Source organism: Ascaphus truei, chromosome 3 (assembly GCF_040206685.1).
Source record: "Ascaphus truei isolate aAscTru1 chromosome 3, aAscTru1.hap1, whole genome shotgun sequence".
Classification (NCBI taxonomy): Eukaryota; Metazoa; Chordata; class Amphibia; order Anura; family Ascaphidae; genus Ascaphus; species Ascaphus truei.
The window spans coordinates 18,438,352-18,457,512 of NC_134485.1; the positions used below are offsets into that span (position 1 = coordinate 18,438,352).

Genomic DNA, 19,161 nt, shown 5'->3' on the forward strand with positions numbered 1-19,161 from the left:
CCCAGTATTTTTGAATTTCCGGACATGTCCACCAAATGTGTGCCATGTCCCCCTTTTGACCGCAACCTCTCCAGCATAGATCGGACGCCTGGGGGTAGATTTGGTTTATTCTAACTGGGGTAAGATACCAGCGGAACAGTATTTTATATATATTTTCTTTGATTGTGGTACATATGGAAGTTCCTGAGGCATTCTCCCAAATTCTTTCCCAGTCCTCTCGGTCTATAACTATGCCCAATTCTGCTGCCCAATGCAGCATATAGTCATGGGTGGGGGCTTCTATAGCCCTTTCTAATACTGCGTAAATTTGTGTTATAAGACCTTTCTGGTGGCCTGTTTCTCGACAAAGCCGCTCAAAAACTGTGAGAGGGGGAAATTTCAACGTTGGGGATAAGGTTCGAACAAAGTGCTGAATTTGTAGATACTTAAATACGTCCAACCTTGCTATTTCATATTTGGTTTGTAGATTTTGATAGCTCAGGAATTCTCCAATGCTCACGAGGTCAGCGATCGTTCTAATATTTTTTACTTTGAATTGATCCAGCTGTCTGGGCTCACAACCAGGAGGAAATTTCGGATTTTTGTGAATTGGTATGAGTTGGGATTGGGGCGAAGTGAGCTTAAATTTATATTTGCATCTCGTCCAGATCTCCCATGTGTGTCTCATTGGACCTAATTTGAGTTTACTATTCTGCATGTCTTCCCTGCTCAGGGACCAAAGGCAAGCTGGTAGTGAAGGCGTTCCGGCGTAGTATGATTCTATGTCTAGCCAACAGTATTGGTTTGGGTTGGCATTCCAGACTACCACCTGTCGCAATTGTGCGGCTAGGTAGTATTTTGTGATGTCTGGGACCCCAAGTCCTCCTCTTCCCCTTGATGCCATGAGAACTGTCCTAGCGGTTCTGGGTTTCTTACCCTGCCAAATGAAGTGGAAGATTAGTTTTTGTATATTCTTTAATTCTGAGCCAGGGATGTGGACCGGGAGCGTCTGGAAATAATATAATAATCTGGGGAGTATGTTCATTTTAACCGAGATCATTCTCCCGATCCATGATATTTGATATCCTCCCCATTTCGCTAGGTCTTGTTTAATTTTCTGGAATAAGGTCGGGTAATTTTGTTGATATAGGGATTGGTAGTTCCTCGCTATCTTTACTCCCAGATATTTGATACTCGAGGAGCTCCAATGATAGTTAAAGTTTAATTTGAGGAGTTTCACCTCTGGCTCTGGCAGGCTTAGATTTAATGCTTCCGATTTATCGTTATTGATTTTATAGCCTGATATATCTCCAAAATCTCGGAGTTCTTTTTGGAGGTTAGGTAGGGATGTTTGGGGTTGCGTCAGGGTTAAAATGACATCATCTGCGAATAGTGATATTTTGTGCTGCCTGTGTCCAATTTCTATTCCTTTGATGTCTCTATTTGTTCTTATTGCCGCTGCTAGGGGTTCTATGGTTAATGCAAAGAGGAGAGGAGATAGGGGGCATCCCTGTCGAGTTCCATTAGTAATCTCAAATCTCTGGTTACTGCCCCCTGGTAGTTTTACTGTTGCAGATGGATTTTGATATAATCTACGGACTCCTTCTAGATATGCGTCTTTGAAGCCGAATTTGCGCATAACATGGTCCATGAATAGCCAGTCTATTCTATCAAACGCCTTCTCTGCGTCCAAGCTAAGGAGTAATGCTTTGGTCCCTGTGAGATGGACATGTTCAATAATGTCAATTATCTTTCGGGTATTGTCCGAGGCCTGTCTGCCTGCTACGAATCCCACTTGGTCTTTATCTATTAATCTTGGTAAAATGGGATTCAATCTATTTGCGAGTATTTTGCTATATAGTTTGAGATCACAGTTAAGCAGGGAGATTGGACGGTAGCTTCCACATTGCATCGGGTCCCTGCCTTCTTTGTGTATTATGGCCAGGGTGGCCAGGGACATTGACGTAGGGATTTGATTTCCTTCCATAAAATCGTTAAATATTCTTAGGAGATGCGTGGATAATACTGGCAAGAATCTCTTATAGTAAACATTAGTGAAGCCATCTGGGCCAGGAGACTTAGTGATTTTTAATGATTTGACCGCCTCTTCCAGTTCCTCTTTTGAAATCTCAGCATTGAGGACTGTGTTTTCCTCCTCCGTTAGTGTGGGGAGTTGACACTTATCTAAGTATTGTGCTATTAATTCAGATGCTGCTGATTTAGGGCGGCTCTTTTTGGATCTTAGGTTATAAAGTTCGGTGTAAAATTTTGTAAATTCGGCTGCTATTTTTTTGTCACTGTTGTATCTCACCAGACCTACTCTTGATCGCCGTGATTTGGGACCGTTTATGCACCCCTCTTAATTTAGTCGCTAGGAGTCTGTCTGCCTTGGTCCCTTTATCATAATATTGTTGGTTGGTCCATTTAAGGGCTTTCTCAACATCCTCCAGCTGGATTTGTCTAAGTTTTGCTCTAGCTGTTGTCAATGTTTTATATATTTTTTTTGAGGGGTTAGCTTTATGAGTTTGTTCTATTATTTTGATATCATCCGTGAGCTCCTTTATTAGTTTTTGGCGGGCTTTTTTCCTGTGGGATGCGATGGAGATGAATTTCCCTCTAATGGTTGCCTTATGGGCTTCCCACAGGATTGCTGGAGAGGAGACGGATCCTGAGTTAAAAAAAAAGTAGTCTCGAATGGCAGATCTAATCTCTCTTTCTATCTCAGGATGGTTGAGTAGTGAGTCATTTAGCCTCCATGAGTAATTTATTGTCTTTTCAAAGGGTGTTGTCAAGGTTATGGTAATTGGGACATGATCGGTCCTATGTCGGAGTCAGTTGTTGCCGCCACCACATTTTTTGTGGCCAGAAAGTGGTCTATTCGAGAGTAGGTCTGGTGAGGTGCTGAGTAGAAAGTATAGTCTCTCTGGCCCTGGTGTTGGGTTCTCCAGATGTCCACCAGTGAAAACTCGCTCAAGATTCCCCTAAACCTTTTCCCTGTGATCTGGGAGGGGGTTGTGCGGGGGGGACCCATTGTGGTCGATCTGTCCTCGGTAGGGTTGAGGACCATGTTTAGGTCCCCTCCCACTATCATCGATGATAGATATCCCGGGTCTATGCCCTCGAGTACGTTCTTTAGGAATTCGGTCTGGTTCTCGTTTGGGGCATATACATTGATAAGAGCGATCGCTGAGCCCGCTAAGGAGCCATATACCACTAGGAATCTACCCTCTGGGTCCGCAGTTGTTTTGATGTGATTGAATGGGGTGCCCTGTCTGATCAGGACAGCTACGCCCCTTTTTTTGCTAGTAAATGATGCGAAAAAACACATTGGGAACACTTTTTTGAATAAATTTGGGGGGTCTTGTGATGTGAAGTGGGTCTCCTGTAGAAATATGATGTCCCCCCCTGATCTTTTCATATCTTGGAGTGCTAGCCTCCTTTTACGGTTATTCTGGAGGCCCTTCACATTGAGAGAGGTGAATTTAATTGTGGTTTGGCTAGCCATTTGGGTTCTTTTTTAGAGGGTGTCGTAAGGCCTCATCTTTCCCATCTGAGGGGCCCTGATTCAGTAAGTCTGAGTCTAGTTTATATCTCTGTAGGTGTGGGAGTTGTGAGTTTTTTTTGGCTAAGATAGCTATTTTAAGCTGAGGGGGGGCGGCGTGGGGGAGGGTCAACGGGGGTAGGGCGAAGATCAGCTGGGACAGGGTCAGCTGATAGAAATAGGTTGTAACGAGGCCTTGAAAAGGTCTCAACAAACTTTTGCCAGCTTTAAGAACAGCCGGCATTTGGGCTATAAGAGCCCTTCTGGGGTGGTTCCGGGTCAGTCCACCGTTGGACGTCTGAGGGGTCCAAACCCTCTATAGAAATTACTTAACCCCTTTTTTTATGTAAATTCTCAATCCACGGGTGAGGGAAGATAGGGGAGGTGAGGGTGTGATTCAGGCAGTTTAAACATTTTGCATTTTTATACAACATCTGTTGCTTAGTATTACACCACAGCCTCACTTTGCACATTTTGATTTTCCACCCAAGCAGTTTCAACTTTCTTTTGTCAGTTTGCTTCGTCTGAGTGGGAAGGGGGTGGGGGGGGGGGGATGGGGTAGGGGGTGAGGGAGGGGTTGGGGGGGTGGAGGGTGGAGGGGTGGTGGGGGGGGTGGGGGTTGGGGCGGTTGGTGGGGGGGGGGGTGGTGGGTGGTGGGGTAGTGGATGGGGTGGGCGGGTGGGGGGGGGGTGGGGGGTGGTGGGGGGGGGAGGTGGGATAGTGGGGGGGTGGGTTGGGATGGGGGGGGGGGGGTTGACAGAACCTTTCCAACAATATAGGCTTTTCACATTTTTGTATGTTGCATCCTTTATACCACTTTTTGCTATTAGTATGCATTATATTATCTGGGAATCAGTCAAGGCACCTTTTGTTTTCTTATAAATCCTTGCGTCCCCTGGGTTCTATTCCAAAGAAAGGCATAGGTGCATAAACCACATTGCGTTTAATTCACAACTTTTATATATTACCGGGGGGGAGGGGGTGGGTGGGGGAGGGGCTAGGGGGGAGGGGGGCGGGTGGGGGGCTAGGGGGGGGGGCAGGAGGGGTGAGGGGAGGGGCGGGAGGGGTGGGAGGGTGGATGTGGGGGTGGGGGGAGGGTTTGCGGTTCCTTTCCAACAGTGTGGGCATTTCACATTTTTATATGCTGCGTCAGTTGTATCGCTCTGTACAATAAGTATGCTATACACTATCTGGCAGTCAGCCTAGGCACATTCAGTTTTCCTATGGACCTTTGCTTCCTCTAGGTTCTGTTCCAAGGAAGGTCATAGGTACATATCTCTTCTTGCATATATTTTCCAACTTTTGTATAGCACCCGTGGGGAGGGGGGAGGGGGGGGAGTGGGGGGGAGGGGAGGGGGGGGGGAGAGGGGAGGGGGGGGGGGAGAGGGGAGGGGGGGAAGGGAGGGGGGGAGAGAGGGGGGGGGGAAAGGAGGTGGGGGAATGGGAGGGGAGGGAGGGGGGGGAAAGGAGAGGGGGGAATGGGGGGGGGAAGAGAGGGGGGGGGGAAGAGAGGGGGAAAATGGGGGGAGGAGGGGGTAGTGAGGGGAAGGGGGTAGGGAAGGGAAGGGGATAGGGAGGGGAGGGGGGGGAGGTTAATGGAACATTTCAGGCAGTACAGGCATTTCACATTTTTATATGTTGTAACTCTCATACCACTCTATGTAATGGGAATCTTGTACACTGTCTGAGAGTCAGCTCAGGTCTATTAGGGGAGGCACAGGTGCACATCACACATTATGTATATTTTTCAACTTTATCTAGCGTCGAGGGGGGGGGGGGAAGGGAGGGGGGAGGGGGGGAGGGAAGGGAGGGGGGAGGGAGGGGGGGAGGTTGACGGAACATTTCATGCAGTACAGGCATTTCACATTTTTGTGTGTTACATCTATTGTATCACTCTGTCCCATCAGTATGCTATGTGCTGTTTAGAGATCAGCGAGGGTATTCATAGCTTTTCTATGTACTTTTACTTCCTCTGAATGTCGTTCTAGAGAGGGGGAAGTATAAGGAGAGGCATAGGGGCATTCCACACATTATATATACTTTTCGGTTGTGGGTCGTGGGTTTATGTGTATCATTCTCATGTACTGTGGACCTGGGTTTTGGGAGTGGGGGGGAGGGTGGGGGCTGGGGGGGGGGGGGAGTGGGAAAGGAAACCAGGGTGGGGGGGGGGTGAGAGGGGGGATGCGGGGGGAAGGGGGGGACGTGTGGTGGAGTGGAGGGGGGAGGGTGGGGGGGGGGGAAGGGCGGGGGGCTATGTGCTTGGGTTGGGGTTGCTACGGGTGGAGGGGGGTGCCGCGGGGTACTTTCTATGGTATAACCTTTTATTATGCTACTCACGGCCTCCAGGGCGCAAAACCTTAACTTGTGTTTGTGTGTCCTTTGAAACAAGTCGGCTGAGCTGGGTCCTCAGGGTCGCAGTTGTCCTCCGTCTCTTGCGCCAATGCGTTTCCGCTGGTTCAGGTTCCGCTGATTGCCCGCTGATGGGTCGCACCCCCCTCCCCCCCCATGGGCCAAAAAAAAAACATCCCGTGGGATCGGGACCACCGGCTGAAGAGGGGGGTGGAACGAACACCCCTGCAGCCTCGTCTGAAAGACTGGGGATCGGGGCATGGCAGAACAAGGTCTGGAACTAGACCCTCATTGCGAACCGGCAACAGGGAAACCACGATCCCGCTCCATCCGGTCGAGTTGAGTGTGGACCAGGATTTCGACTCGGCTGGCGGGATTCGCCTCGGTGCCATCGCGGGAACAGATGACACGTGTTCCAACGTGGGCAGCGGTCTTCAGTGTCGTCTTGATCGGGAGGTCAGCGGCTTCTCTCCAGGTACAGCTCCGGCCCGATGGGATATCCCTCAGTGTAGTTGTGGGTCTCCTCTCTCTCTCGGGATCGTGAAGGGGGGTGTTGTTTGGGTGCGGTGGCGGCTGTTACTTACTTGTCTTTGGAGTGCTGGGCCGCGATCCTCTCCGATGTCCGGGGCGGGTCTCCTGCGGTGTCTTCAGATGGTAGGTTGCCCGATAGCCATGCCTGAGGGGGGGTTAGGCCCAAGGCCTTTGCGAATGGGGCCATGTCCGCGGGGTATTTCAGGGACAGGAACTTTCCGTTTCTGTTCACCGAGATTTTGAACGGAAAGCCCCATCTGTACTGTATTCCCTTCTCCCGGAGCAGGTTAGTCAGTGGCTTTAGCTCCCGTCTGCGGTCTCTTCTTGCTTTTGACAAGTCGTTGAACACTTGTAGTGTCTCATTTTGAAAAGTTATTTCTCCCATGTCCCGGCATGCTGAAATAATTCTTTCTTTTGAGGTATATTTATGCATTTTTATTATGATGTCCCTTCTGCGTTTTGGATCGTCAGACTTGGGTCCTAGCGCACGATGGGCTCTGTCCATTTCCATCTCCTTTTCCTCCATCTCCCCGCAGACCAGATTGAAGAACTCCAGAAGGTAAGGCCTAATCTGTTCTTGTGTGATTGACTCTGGAACATTTCTCACACGGATGTTTTGTCTTCGGTCACGGTTTTCTTGTTCTTCCATGCCTTCTTTGAGGAGGGAGATCTCTTCACCCAGGCGGCTGATCTCTTCTTCCGCTTCTCCCTGTCTTTGTAGGGATTCGGAGAGCTTGTTCTCTAGGGTAGTGGTCTTTTCCGTTAGCCCTGAGATTTCCTTCCTTATGTCGCTCACCGCAGACCGCAATTCCGTTTGGAAGGAGGTTTTGAGGGTGGCAGCCATTCCCGCCATCAGATCTTCCAAATATGCCCTGGTTATTGCCTGTTCTGGGCTTGTAGGGGGGCTCTCTCTCGGCTGGGTCTTTTTCCCCGGTTGGGAGGTAGCGCCATGCGGTCCGCCGCCATCTTGGGGATTCATAGCGCTTGCTTTCCCTCGCTGAGACGGTGAGAAAAATTTGGTAACAGCCTGGTTATTCGTTTTTTTTGTTTTTGACATTCCCCTTCTGTTTGTCTATCTGATAGGACTATTTTCGTCCATAAATTTGAAGTTTAAGTGGGGGTTTTGTCGTTGTATAACCCGCGGGTTTCAGGAGCTCCTCTAGCAGCCGTCCATACCGGGTGACGTCACCGGAAGTCCCCAACACGGAGAATTTTAAATGGGTATAACCCATAATAGTTTTATTGCCTCTGAGGTCCTGAAGTGTTCGATCGAGAGCCTCTAATGTGCGTTTGTAGGACATTGTGCTCTCGTCCCAAACAATGATCTCACACTCTTGAAGAACTTTGGCTGCTCCGGTATTTTTGCTAATGTTGCCAATTGGATTTTCAGAGTGACCAAGATTAGGCGGAAGCTTGAGGGTTGTGTGATGGGATCAGGTCATTTGAGACGTCTTTGGTGATGTTATCAGTGACTTGTTTCCAAACATAGACACAAGCCTGTTCCTTGATCTCAGGAACCATCATGCAACATTTGGTTACAATATCTTGAGATTTGTCCAAAGGCCTAGCGAACATAACACCTTTCCAAAATATATAGTACATTCTGAGAACCAGATGAGCTCTCACAATATCCCACCTCAAGGTAAAGTTCTTGCTTATTTCTTCCCTTTTAAGAACTATGTAACAGTTTTATATTAATTACTGTCAACATTTTTTTTAAAGAACAAACTTATTATTTTCTTTTACCAAGCGAGACCTACACTATGATCGCTTTGATTGATGTCCAAGTTATGTTAATCAGACTTTACATTTGTCCGAGTTTTTTTTCCCCCTCAGACAATATAGTCACTCATCAGCAGTACGCGTAAACATCGCAATGAATCACTGCTCAGTATTCCATGAGAATGTGGTCCCATGTCGGGGCTTAAATTCTGAATACTGCATAACCAATGTCGAATATTCTTCATCTTGTATTCTTCTTCTAGTTGTTTTTCCTTTTCATGTCTCTAAAAAAAAAAAAAATTCATTTACAAGGCACTAAAGGGTCACTAGGTACTACTGTGCAGCCTTCGTTCTCCTATTCTCTATCATAACCGTAGTTTATCATGTAATTTACAATGCAATCTGTGGGAATAGTGGCTGACGCTCACTATGTGACATTCCATACTTCTTGTTGAGGTTCCGTGAGTTACAGTGGGATGCTATTTTTGGTGGGATGAAGGCGGAAGGTTTTGGGTTGTGGCTCCTGTGCTCACAAACCGTTCATTAGTGTTCAGAGACACCCACACCTGATCCTTGCCGCCAATACTCCGCACTCTCTATATATTTCCAACTAAGATGACATGTATTGTAAGCTGGTTTTTATTGGCCTCAATGAAAATGGGACAAATATTCCGCAATGCAGAGTTTTGAGCCAGGGATCCATAATCCCTCTTGTGTTCATCAGCACATTAAAAGCGCCTCTTTCTGAGCCTTGGGATAATGGACATCTGTATGTTTTAAAACGTTTGGGGTTTATTCACAAAGTTATAACAATAATTGTAAATGGTCATTCGCATGTAATAGTCACGAATCGTCACTAGCTACAAATAAACTATCTGAATATAACATAATGGTAGCAGATTGTGGTTTAATGATGAGCACAAGCTGGGCAGTGCAGAGTAAGCCCCTGCGCAGATCTCGTCCGCAGTGCTAAATAAATACCTATTGGTCCTAGGACAAGTCCACAAATTCCCATAGAGATGGTAGCACACTCTTCCATGACACACTGTGCTCATTTGCACATCTTTTCCCAGAATCCCTGGCTGCAGTGTAAGCATTGTACGCTAAGAGATAATGTGGGAAGGCAGGGTGGCAGGCCTGTCAGAGACGTGAATGTGCTCACAAGTGATATTTTCATTTGCTGGTTGCCAAACAGTGGAGGGTTTTTGTCATTTTTTTTTACCCACCATAACTTATTTAAGGTGTGGTAGAAACCTATCACAGCTTCACATTGCAAAGCCAGTATAACCAGCCTCACACTGTCGAGACCCAAAAGGTCAAAACGGCTGTCTGTGAGCAGGTTTCCCAGAATCCCTTGTTGCAGTGTAAGGGCCGTATCCTAGGAAATAATGGGGAAACGCTGGGTTGCAGACCTGTCTTGAGGCGTGAAAGTGCTCACAAGTGATATTGTGACTTGCTGTATTATTCTTTGAGGAAACATGAAACCTTTCACGTGTGTTATAGTGTATGGCGACAGGATTGATGCGGTAAGGGTTTTACTCCTTTCAACATGGCACCATCTGCAACACTTGTTTAGAGCAAAGCAAACATTTGTAAAAAAATAAAAAAACAGTTTTTTAGGGGAAAAAAGTGCAAAAGTTACATTTGAATTGATTTTAAAAAAATCACTAAAGCGCACATATCCTAGTGATGTTGTCAGTTTGCGCCAATTTTCATATATTATATTCTTTAGAGCAAAACAAAAGACACTTTTTGGGGGGGAAAAAGAATATTCCATTTTTGTTTACAGCAAATAAAAATACCGCTTGTGAGCACATTCCCATGTCTCAGACAGGTCTGCCGCTTTTCACTATTATCTCTTGGCATACAGCGCTTCCACTGCAGCTAGGGATTCTGGGTAATGACATGCAAATGAACACACAGTCACCTTTTGTGTCGTGTCCATTTTATCATGGATCCCCATACCAAAATCAGCACCTGACAGGTAACCAAAGTGTCCCTACCGAGTGGTACTTCCATCACTGACGTCACGCGTCACTGGCCCTCTCTGGCAGCCAAGGGATTGCGCTTCTCTTATTCTTTACGGTTTCGGTAGTAATCTATTCCTACGATGCTTTGTGCGGTAAAATAGGAGGGACGTTTCGGTCTCATTTGATTTTTTCTTTTTAAAGTTCTTATTCGTGGAACCGAGCGAGTTAAAATGCTGGCCGATCCCGGCCCCAGTCCCTGCGAAGAAGGTGGAGAAGGACCGGACGGTGATGCCTTGCGGGACTGTGGTCACCACCGTTACTTCCGTGATCTCCAAACCTCGCGTGGAAGGGAAAACACCTGTTCTGAGCTATGGTGAGGAAAACAAACCTGCCATGGGGCCACATTTAACTTCTAAAGCAGTCTCTGGACAGATGTGATAATAAACCAAAAGAGAGAGAAAACCTAGTGAGTGAGCACTCAGTCACAGAAAACGTAATACGGTTGTATTAAAATTATTTTATTGTCATCAATGAATATAAAATATAGGGGTTTAAAATAGAACAGCATTAAACACAACTGTAGTCAGAATAACATGGCTATAAAAGCTATGTTGATATTACATATGGGAGATCAGTGACAGTCAAAATCTCATGCTGTAAATGACAGCCTAATTATAATTAGAGTGAAGGGGCTAATATTAATCACCGCTGTATAATAACTGCCCTGATGGCCAGTGGTATAGGTAGCTGGAGGCTAGAATATCAGAAACCAGCCTACTCATACCCTGACTGAAAGTGAGTGCAGGTATACCTCAAAATATGTGAAGAGGAAACCGGCAGAACAAACCTTGCAGAAGAAATCCCTTGATGGGGGTATGTAGCCACTATTCCATCATCAGGGATTAGGCAGTGTGAACCGCTGCAGGGGATAAGTGTCAAAAGGGCAGTTAATGTATATATCACATAGGGATCCGTCGAGATCACCAGTGAAGAGAGCAAAGGATGTCTTGCATAAAGTAGTGTCCCTAGGTAGGAATTATGTGAAGTGTCAGCTCCAAAGGCACGGGAGCCGGTGTGCGCGCCTGTGTTATGAAGGGGGATTTGAATCCCGTCACCTCACCGATCACAGGAAATACAGCAGCCTGATGTACATAGGCTGCTGTGCTCTACTGTATAACGGTGATTGTTTGTCAATCACCCGACCTGTTACCGAAGCACAGTAACCCGCTGTAGGTAGACTGCTGTGTTGTAAGGTGGGTATAGTCCGATCGCCCGATCGATCACAGCTGACTGCGGATCCACAGCAAGCAAATACTGCCGTGAGTAGGATGACTCAGCAGCTTCCTGCAGAGACCGCTCGGGAGAGTGACACAGACAATACACACAGTAACAAAATAGTAACTGTGTATCGTGCGCAACCGGAGCCAACAAAGGACACTGACTTAGGCTGTGTCCATAGAAGGACTGGCCGCGCTGAGCCGTGTGGACGATTCGTGCTGAGCCCCTGCATCCTCAATGAGGATGCCTTGAGAGGGGGCTCACGCGAGCGTCCGCAGGCGTGCTGAGGAGTTGGAGGTTTCAGCCGAGCGCCAAGCTGTTTTTCCGCTCTCCCCACCCCTCTATGGCCCGGGCCTTAAGCATGCATTGTCCCCTACATCAGCCCTGATCATTGGATATCAATGCTGATGTGCTCGAGGACATGCCTAATTCTAAACAGCAATGAAAAATAGAGACCCTTGTTTATAGGAGAGAGCCTGCAATGCTAAGGCTGCTCGCAGGATCGTGGTGGTGATGTAATGAACGCTGGGACTCCGCAACTGAATTGAGTATCACTGTATGTGGCCACACTCCCCCACACACGCGGGACGCCATCATTGTGACCGCAACATACAGTGGCCACACCCCCACACACGCGGGACGCCATCATTGTGACTGCAACATACAGTGGCTACACTCCCCCACACACGCGGGACGCCATCATTGTGACTGCAACATACAGTGGCTACACTCCCCCCCACACGCAGGACGCTATCATTGTGACCGCAACATACAGTGGCTACACTCCCCCACACACGCGGGACGCTATCATTGTGACCGCAACATACAGTGGCTACACTCCCCCACACACGCAGGACGCTATCATTGTGACCGCAACATACAGTGGCCACAACCCCACACACGCGGGACGCTATCATTGTGACTGCAACATACTGTGGCCACACTCCCCCACACACGCAGGACGCTATCATTGTGACCGCAACATACAGTGGCCACACCCCCACACACGCGGGACGCCATCATTGTGACTGCAACATACAGTGGCCACACTCCCCCACACACGCAGGACGCTATCATTGTGACCGCAACATACAGTGGCTACACTCCCCCACACACGCAGGACGCTATCATTGTGACCGCAACATACAGTGGCTACACTCCCCCACACACGCGGGACGCTATCATTGTGACCGCAACATACAGTGGCTACACTCCCCCACACACGCGGGACGCTATCATTGTGACCGCAACATACAGTGGCTACACTCCCCCACACACGCGGGACGCTATCATTGTGACTGCAACATACTGTGGCCACAACCCCACACACGCGGGACGCTATCATTGTGACCGCAAAATACAGTGATGCTCAATTCATTTGCGGAGTCCCAGCGTTCATTACATCACCACCACGATCCTGCGAGCAGCCTTAGCATTGTAGGCTCTCAATGGATCCCTATGTGATATATACATTAACTGCCCTTTTGATACTTATCCCCTGCAGCGGTTCACACTGCCTAATCCCTAATGATGGAATAGTGGCTACATACCCCCATTAAAGGATTTCTTCTGCAAGGTTTGTTCTGCCGGTTTCCTCTTCACATATTTTGAGGTATACCTGCACTCACTTTCAGTCAGGGTATGAGTAGGCTGGTTTCTGATATTCTAGCCTCCAGCTACCTATACCACTGGCCATCAGGGCAGTTATTATACAGCGGTGATTAATATTAGCCCCTTCACTCTAATTATAATTAGGCTGTCATTTACAGCATGAGATTTTGACTATCTGTCACTGATCTCCCATATGTAATATCAACATAGCTTTTATAGCCATGTTATTCTGACTACAGTTACGTTTAATGCTATTCTATTTTAAACCCCTATATTTTATATTCATTGATGACAATAAAATAATTTTAATACAACCATATTACGTTTTCTGTGACTGAGTGCTCACTCACTAGGTTTTCTTTCTCTTTTGGTTTATTGTGAATGTACCTTACCTAGAGAGCACCTCACCCCTATACCGTTAGCTGTGCGGGGGCTCCCCTTTCTCTGTGTGTAGCTACTCTGGACAGATGTGAACGGAAGCCTGAAGATTAGCTTTGCAGCAATACAGAGGATTGAGCCACTGATTCTGTGACTAAGTCAGGGGTGGGCAACTCCAGTCCTCAAGGGCCACCAACAGGTCAGGTTTTCAGGATCCTGAAAACCTGACCTGTTGGTGGCCCTTGAGGACTGGAGTTGTCCACCCCTGCATCAATGACTGCAGTTCTATCTGCTACACCTGTACCTGGCACACACCCACACACACATACATACACTCCCCCCCCACACACACACACACATACCAGGAGCAGGAAATTAGCCTATCGTGACGATAGCTTGTTCAAATGATCATTGTCATTATTTATTATTGGGATTGGGGGAATGTGACAAACAGATACCACATTTTTGGAAGGCTCAACCAGGGCAGCTTTCCATGAACCAGCACGATGTTGGAGGCCGGGTAGGCGGCTGTTATACACGTGTGATCCCTGATGCTTTATTTAAAAGGGAAACAATAACAAATATGGGCTCAGCGCCCTCTTCTTATGTTATTAAATACATGCAGGTAAAAGCCAGGGATGAGTACACAGCGTGTGCCTTTGCCTTACGTTCATGCTCCTGTTCATATTGATGCAGTGATGATCACCGGTCACTTCGGTGCATCTAACACACAGAACCTTGCCAGCACTGTGGGGGGACGGTCACTGTGTGGGGACGGTCACTGCTGGGGACGCCCCACAGGAGTGACCAACACAATAGTTGCATTTTCTGCTGTCGGAGATACTTTGAAATCGATCGTATGGCTCCACTTTAGCAGGAAGGATTTAGTGCTGTGTGTCCGACTCCTGTTCTCTATGCATTTACCCCACAGATTCTCCTGCTAAGGTGAGGGTTCTAGAGCGGGACTTTTCTGTGCAAGCAATTCCTTCCCAAGCTGCTGTGGTCAGCAAAGCCCTCTCATCCTCCGATACAGGTAAACGGCAGCAATTATGTGTAGTCTTTCTTTTACTTTATTTCTTTTGTTGTTAGCTCTCCTAACAATTGTGTTCATTTGGAAACCTTCGCTGATGGGATCTTCATTCCGTAGGAAGGAGCTTAAAACGTAAAACTCCCCTAATGATCAGCATTTAAGCCTTTATGTGACTGGGCTCTTTAACTTGCAGCCCCTGAATGACCTTGGAGTGACCTTGGAGTGACCTTTTAACTGTGCCCCTGCTGATGTTATTGCCGTTGATCAGGCATCTAAGTGCAATTTTGTCACTCAATCTCACTGTAAAACAAATACCGTATTTCCTCGATTCCAAGGCGCCATCGATTGTAAGACGCACCATCGATTTAATGACAGATTTCGGGAAAAAGACACCCTACATTAAATGTACACAATTTTCTTTTACTAACCGACAATAGCATACATTTATTCATACAATTACATACCACTTTCTCCTTCAGTATCACAATCAAAGTTTGAGTCGAAGCATTCTTCACATTCAGAGTCTAAAGACGCTTCTGAATCGCTTTTAGAGTCGTTGAGGTCAGTGTTTTCCCACAAAATGTCATCCTCTGAGCCATCACGTGCATTTGTGGGGCAGCATTTCTTAAACGAGTGCTTTACTGTTGTTTCGGGGTACTTTCTTGAACAGATACCTTCTACGCATGGCTAAGTTCGCGCATGCGCAGGCAATGACAACTCCGTCACAACTTACTCCTCTGCCTGGCAGCTGGCAAGTTTCTTAAGACGCATCCCGATTTCAGAAACGTTCAAATGTGAAAAAACGTGCGTCTTAGAATCGATGGAGATACGGCATATGGTGCAGAAGTTGTAAATGCTTATAACAGTCTGAAGCACGGTCCTTTTATAATATGTTACATTAATAATAATAATAATAGCATGTTCTTGTATAGCGCTGCTAGTTTTACATAGCGCTTTACAGAGACATTTTGCAGGCACAGGTCCCTGCCCCATGGAGCTTACAATCTATGTTTTTGGTTCCTGAGATAAAGTGACTTGCCCAAGGTCACAAGAAGTCGACACCGGGAATTGAACCAGGTTCCCCTGCTTCAAACTCTCAGTGCCAGTCAGTGTCTTTACTCACTGAGCCACTCCCTCTCCCTTACAATGTAAATGCGGATAAAGGCAGAGTGGGTGCCTGGGGCAGTTATATAAGGTATGACTCGGAGATAGACATGACCTTATGCTTGGCACAGTAGCAGGATGGACTCATACTTATAGATGCTGTAGATGTGGCCGTCATGTATAAAAATCATGTAGTTCATGCAGAGAACAGTAGAGCAGCCGCAACTGGAAAATATGGGAAATATAGTGTTTTGGGGGACACCTGACGAAGGGAGACGTGGCCCCCCAAAATATTGTGTTCCCTATGTTTCCGACACTATGGTGAAGTCCAATAAAGAGATGAGATTTGGAAGATTGCTTTGTTGGCGTGTTTTTCTTTCCCCCGGTCCGGCTGCTACGTCCTCTGCATCCGCCGCGTATTATACCGGCTGCCGCTGATCTTGAGGTATATGTTGTTTTTTTTTCATGGAATCAGAGCTCTTGATGCTGAACGGCTCGGACCCTGTGGCAGAAGTTGCTATCCGACAGCTCCGGGAGTCTTCGAGACAATCGCTGAAGTCACCACGAAAGAAGAGCACCATTATTATATCGGGGGTTTCCAAGGTAGGCGCGCAGGCCACTGTTGGTGTGATGTTGGTGTCCTCTTTATTGTACTTGTATGAGACACGTGTACCATGTATGGTCAGAACATGGATAAGTTGAATACGTGTCTATTTGCAGTGTAGGGTTCCAGGAGTTTACATCATACTGGACAGCAAGGGTGGGCAAAGCCAGTCCTCAAGGGCCACCAACAGGTCAGGTTTTAAGGATATTCCTGCTTCAGCACAAGTAGCTAAGAGCCACCTGTGCTGAAGTTGAAAACTGAGTCACTGATTGAGCCATCTGTGCTGAAGCAGGGATATCCTTAAATCCTGACCTGTTGGTGGCCCTTAAGGACTGGAGTTGGCTAACCCTGGTGTACAAAGTTCCAGACGTGTCAAATGTAACAGGATGTTCTCGTCTACAATGTCTGGGAATGGCTCTGTAAGAGAAAGCTGTGTGCGCTCCTGAAAATTCCTATACAACTTGAAGTAATAAGTGACATCTGCAGATCGTTCAGTGCTCATCGTAAAACCAGATAAGAGAAGATGCAGCACTCGCACGGTGTCTCGAGAGAGAGAGAGGTCCATCTTTGAGGAACGAAACGTCGATCTGTGAATAAACACTTGAGTTGGGAGACCGTGTGAGTGTTGCATCTCCTTACCTGGACTTTCAGCCGGACTTTGTCAGTGCTGGCTAGCACCCATGGCAGTCTCCCTTCATCCGGCAGGACTGCTCCTCCGTTTCCCTTTCTCCTGAGTCCCACATCTGTAGGACTCCTTTTCTTAGTGAGCCCATGAAAGGTACCAACTGCAAATAAACTACATTAGCTATATGGAGAAAGAAATCAAAGAAGACCATAAGTTATTGTTTGTTTGTACAGTAAATAAAAATATCACTTGTGGTGCTTTTGCATGTTTCAGACAGGTCTGCAACCCTGTCTTTCCCCATTATCTGCTGGCATACAATGCTTCCATTGCAGCCAGGGATTCTGGGTAATGACATGCAAATGTGCCCACAGTGAGTCACTCTTTACTTCTTATCCATTTTAACATGGGCCCCTATAAGCGAATGCCTGCCGCATTACACAGCTTTTCAGCACAGCCTGGGTTAACATGTTTGATGCAAAGACACGCCGAGTGATAAACAAACACACGCCATGAACGGGCAGCACGTAGCTGAGAACAGACTGTCGTAGAACAAAACGGCGTATTCATCGGAATAGTATTTCATTGAGAAAAGTAGGTGTTGAAAGTCCTTGTTAATAACTGTTGTCATGTTGCCCCAGACCGCACTGTGTCAGGATGATGAGGCGACTCTGATGTTCGACTATGCGGCAGCCATGGACAACACCACTAGGAACCATCTGCATCCCACCGGTGACCGCGCCACCGCTGGGGCCGCCGCGGACCTACACCTCTTCCCCGAGGGGTCGGCGCCGGCGCTGCCGGCTCTCAGCTCGGAGGAGGAGCTTCACGATGCCTGGGAACAGGGCAGCCAGCCGGAGGAGTGGCCCAGCAACGGCCTGGAGGAGGACCAAGACTGTGAAGAGATGTCCGTGAGCAACACGAGCGTCTCCGAGACGGGAAGCGTGAAGAAATCCAAAGGTCTGTGCTTGTTACTGCGTCTCCTGCGTGGCGCTGATCCGGGACGTGGTACTGCCCTGCGGGGGGCTCAACTAAACTCCTCAAGATTCCCCCTCCCCCCAACAGGTCAGGTTTTCAGGATATCCCAGCTTCAGCACAGGTGGGTCAATCAGTGGCTTTGTCCAAGACTGAGTCAACTGTGCTGAAGCAGGGACTAATTGAGCCACCTGTGCTGTAGCAGGTACTGATTGAACCACCTCTGCTGGAGCTGGAATATCCTGAACACCTGTCCTGTTAAGGAGGGGGAGGGTTGAGGACTGTAGTTGTTTTAACTCATTCCTTGCCAGTTTAGGAGCACCATTCATAGTTTATGGCCTTTTCCCAAGCTGTTTCATGCTGCTTATTTGGGTCCTTACCTTCCGTTTGGCTTATTGATGAAAGGGCATTTTTAAAATGGGGCGATTTCAAATTGTAATAAGAGTGTTTTTGTTATTTGCGGACAGTAAACCCTTCCAAAAAAGACCGGGGTTAAAAAAAAATCCCGCTAATACAAAGCAGAAAAAAAATAAAAAAATATTCAGTCTCTTCCTATTCTGATTAGAAATCATATAAAAAGTATTATACGTTAAGCGTTATTTCTTAAACTGATAGTGCCGCTCTGGGCGTTATCGCACGGGGAGTTCCATTTATGTCACGGAGCGTTTCCGTGTGACAGTGTCCTGATCGGCACTATCGCTGTGTAATGAATTGCTCCAATAGACGGTAAACCTCTCAGATGAATAATGATAAAATCATATTGAAGTAGATCTCTTTTGTACTGCGGGTGGTGAACAGGAAAGGTGCAGATCACTGTAGAAAGCATAAAAGTCTGGGTTAAAAGTAGCATACCCCCCAAAAAAGCTACTCGTGGGATAAGTTAACTCCTTTAGTGAGCAGTTTGTGTAACACCTCTCTGAACGATTTCAAGGCTTCTGTATCAAAATCCAACCGCTTCATAACCTTGCATCGCAAAGTGAGGCAAATAAACCCCGCCACCAGGTGACCAACGGCAAAATCTTCGCGGTAACCACGGCGGCGGTGATAAATGCGGTTATTTCACACACCAGCGTTTGCAGCTGGGAGACTTCGGCGCGTAAAATCTATGGCGTCCGAAGGACATGGTAGCCAGCTTTCTGAATTAGGTGTGAAGGGGTTAACTCGGGTGGTGGGCAACTCCAGTCCTCAACGGCCAACAGGTCCGGTTTTCTGGAAATTCCTGCTTCAGTCAAAGACTGAGCCACGTGTGCAGGGACTGATTGAGCCACCTGCGCTGAAGCAGGGATATCCTGAAGACCTGACCTGTTGGTGGCCCTTGAGGACTGGAGTTGTCCACCACCTGAGCTAGGCTGTCAGTTATTCAAAGTCCCAGCTTTGCACCCCGCGTCCTGTCTGCCATGTCACGGGGGGGGGGGGGGGGGCGGCGGTTTGATCTGCTTGTGTTTGCTGTAGTAACGTGGCTTAAAG

General features: G+C 47.5%; 1 protein-coding gene across 5 annotated transcripts in view; it reads left to right on the forward strand.

Annotated features, from left to right (window-relative positions):
- C2CD2 (C2 calcium dependent domain containing 2) overlaps positions 1 to 19,161 on the forward strand; it is a 102,450-nt gene that overhangs the window by 71,700 nt on the left and 11,589 nt on the right. For all 5 annotated transcript variants that reach the window (XM_075593687.1, XM_075593686.1, XM_075593689.1 and 2 more), the window contains exons 11-14: positions 10,294 to 10,465; positions 14,291 to 14,392; positions 15,969 to 16,096; positions 17,361 to 17,679. In XM_075593687.1, the coding sequence (XP_075449802.1) occupies positions 10,294 to 10,465; positions 14,291 to 14,392; positions 15,969 to 16,096; positions 17,361 to 17,679 (721 nt within the window). The remainder of the gene's footprint in view (positions 1 to 10,293; positions 10,466 to 14,290; positions 14,393 to 15,968; positions 16,097 to 17,360; positions 17,680 to 19,161) is intronic.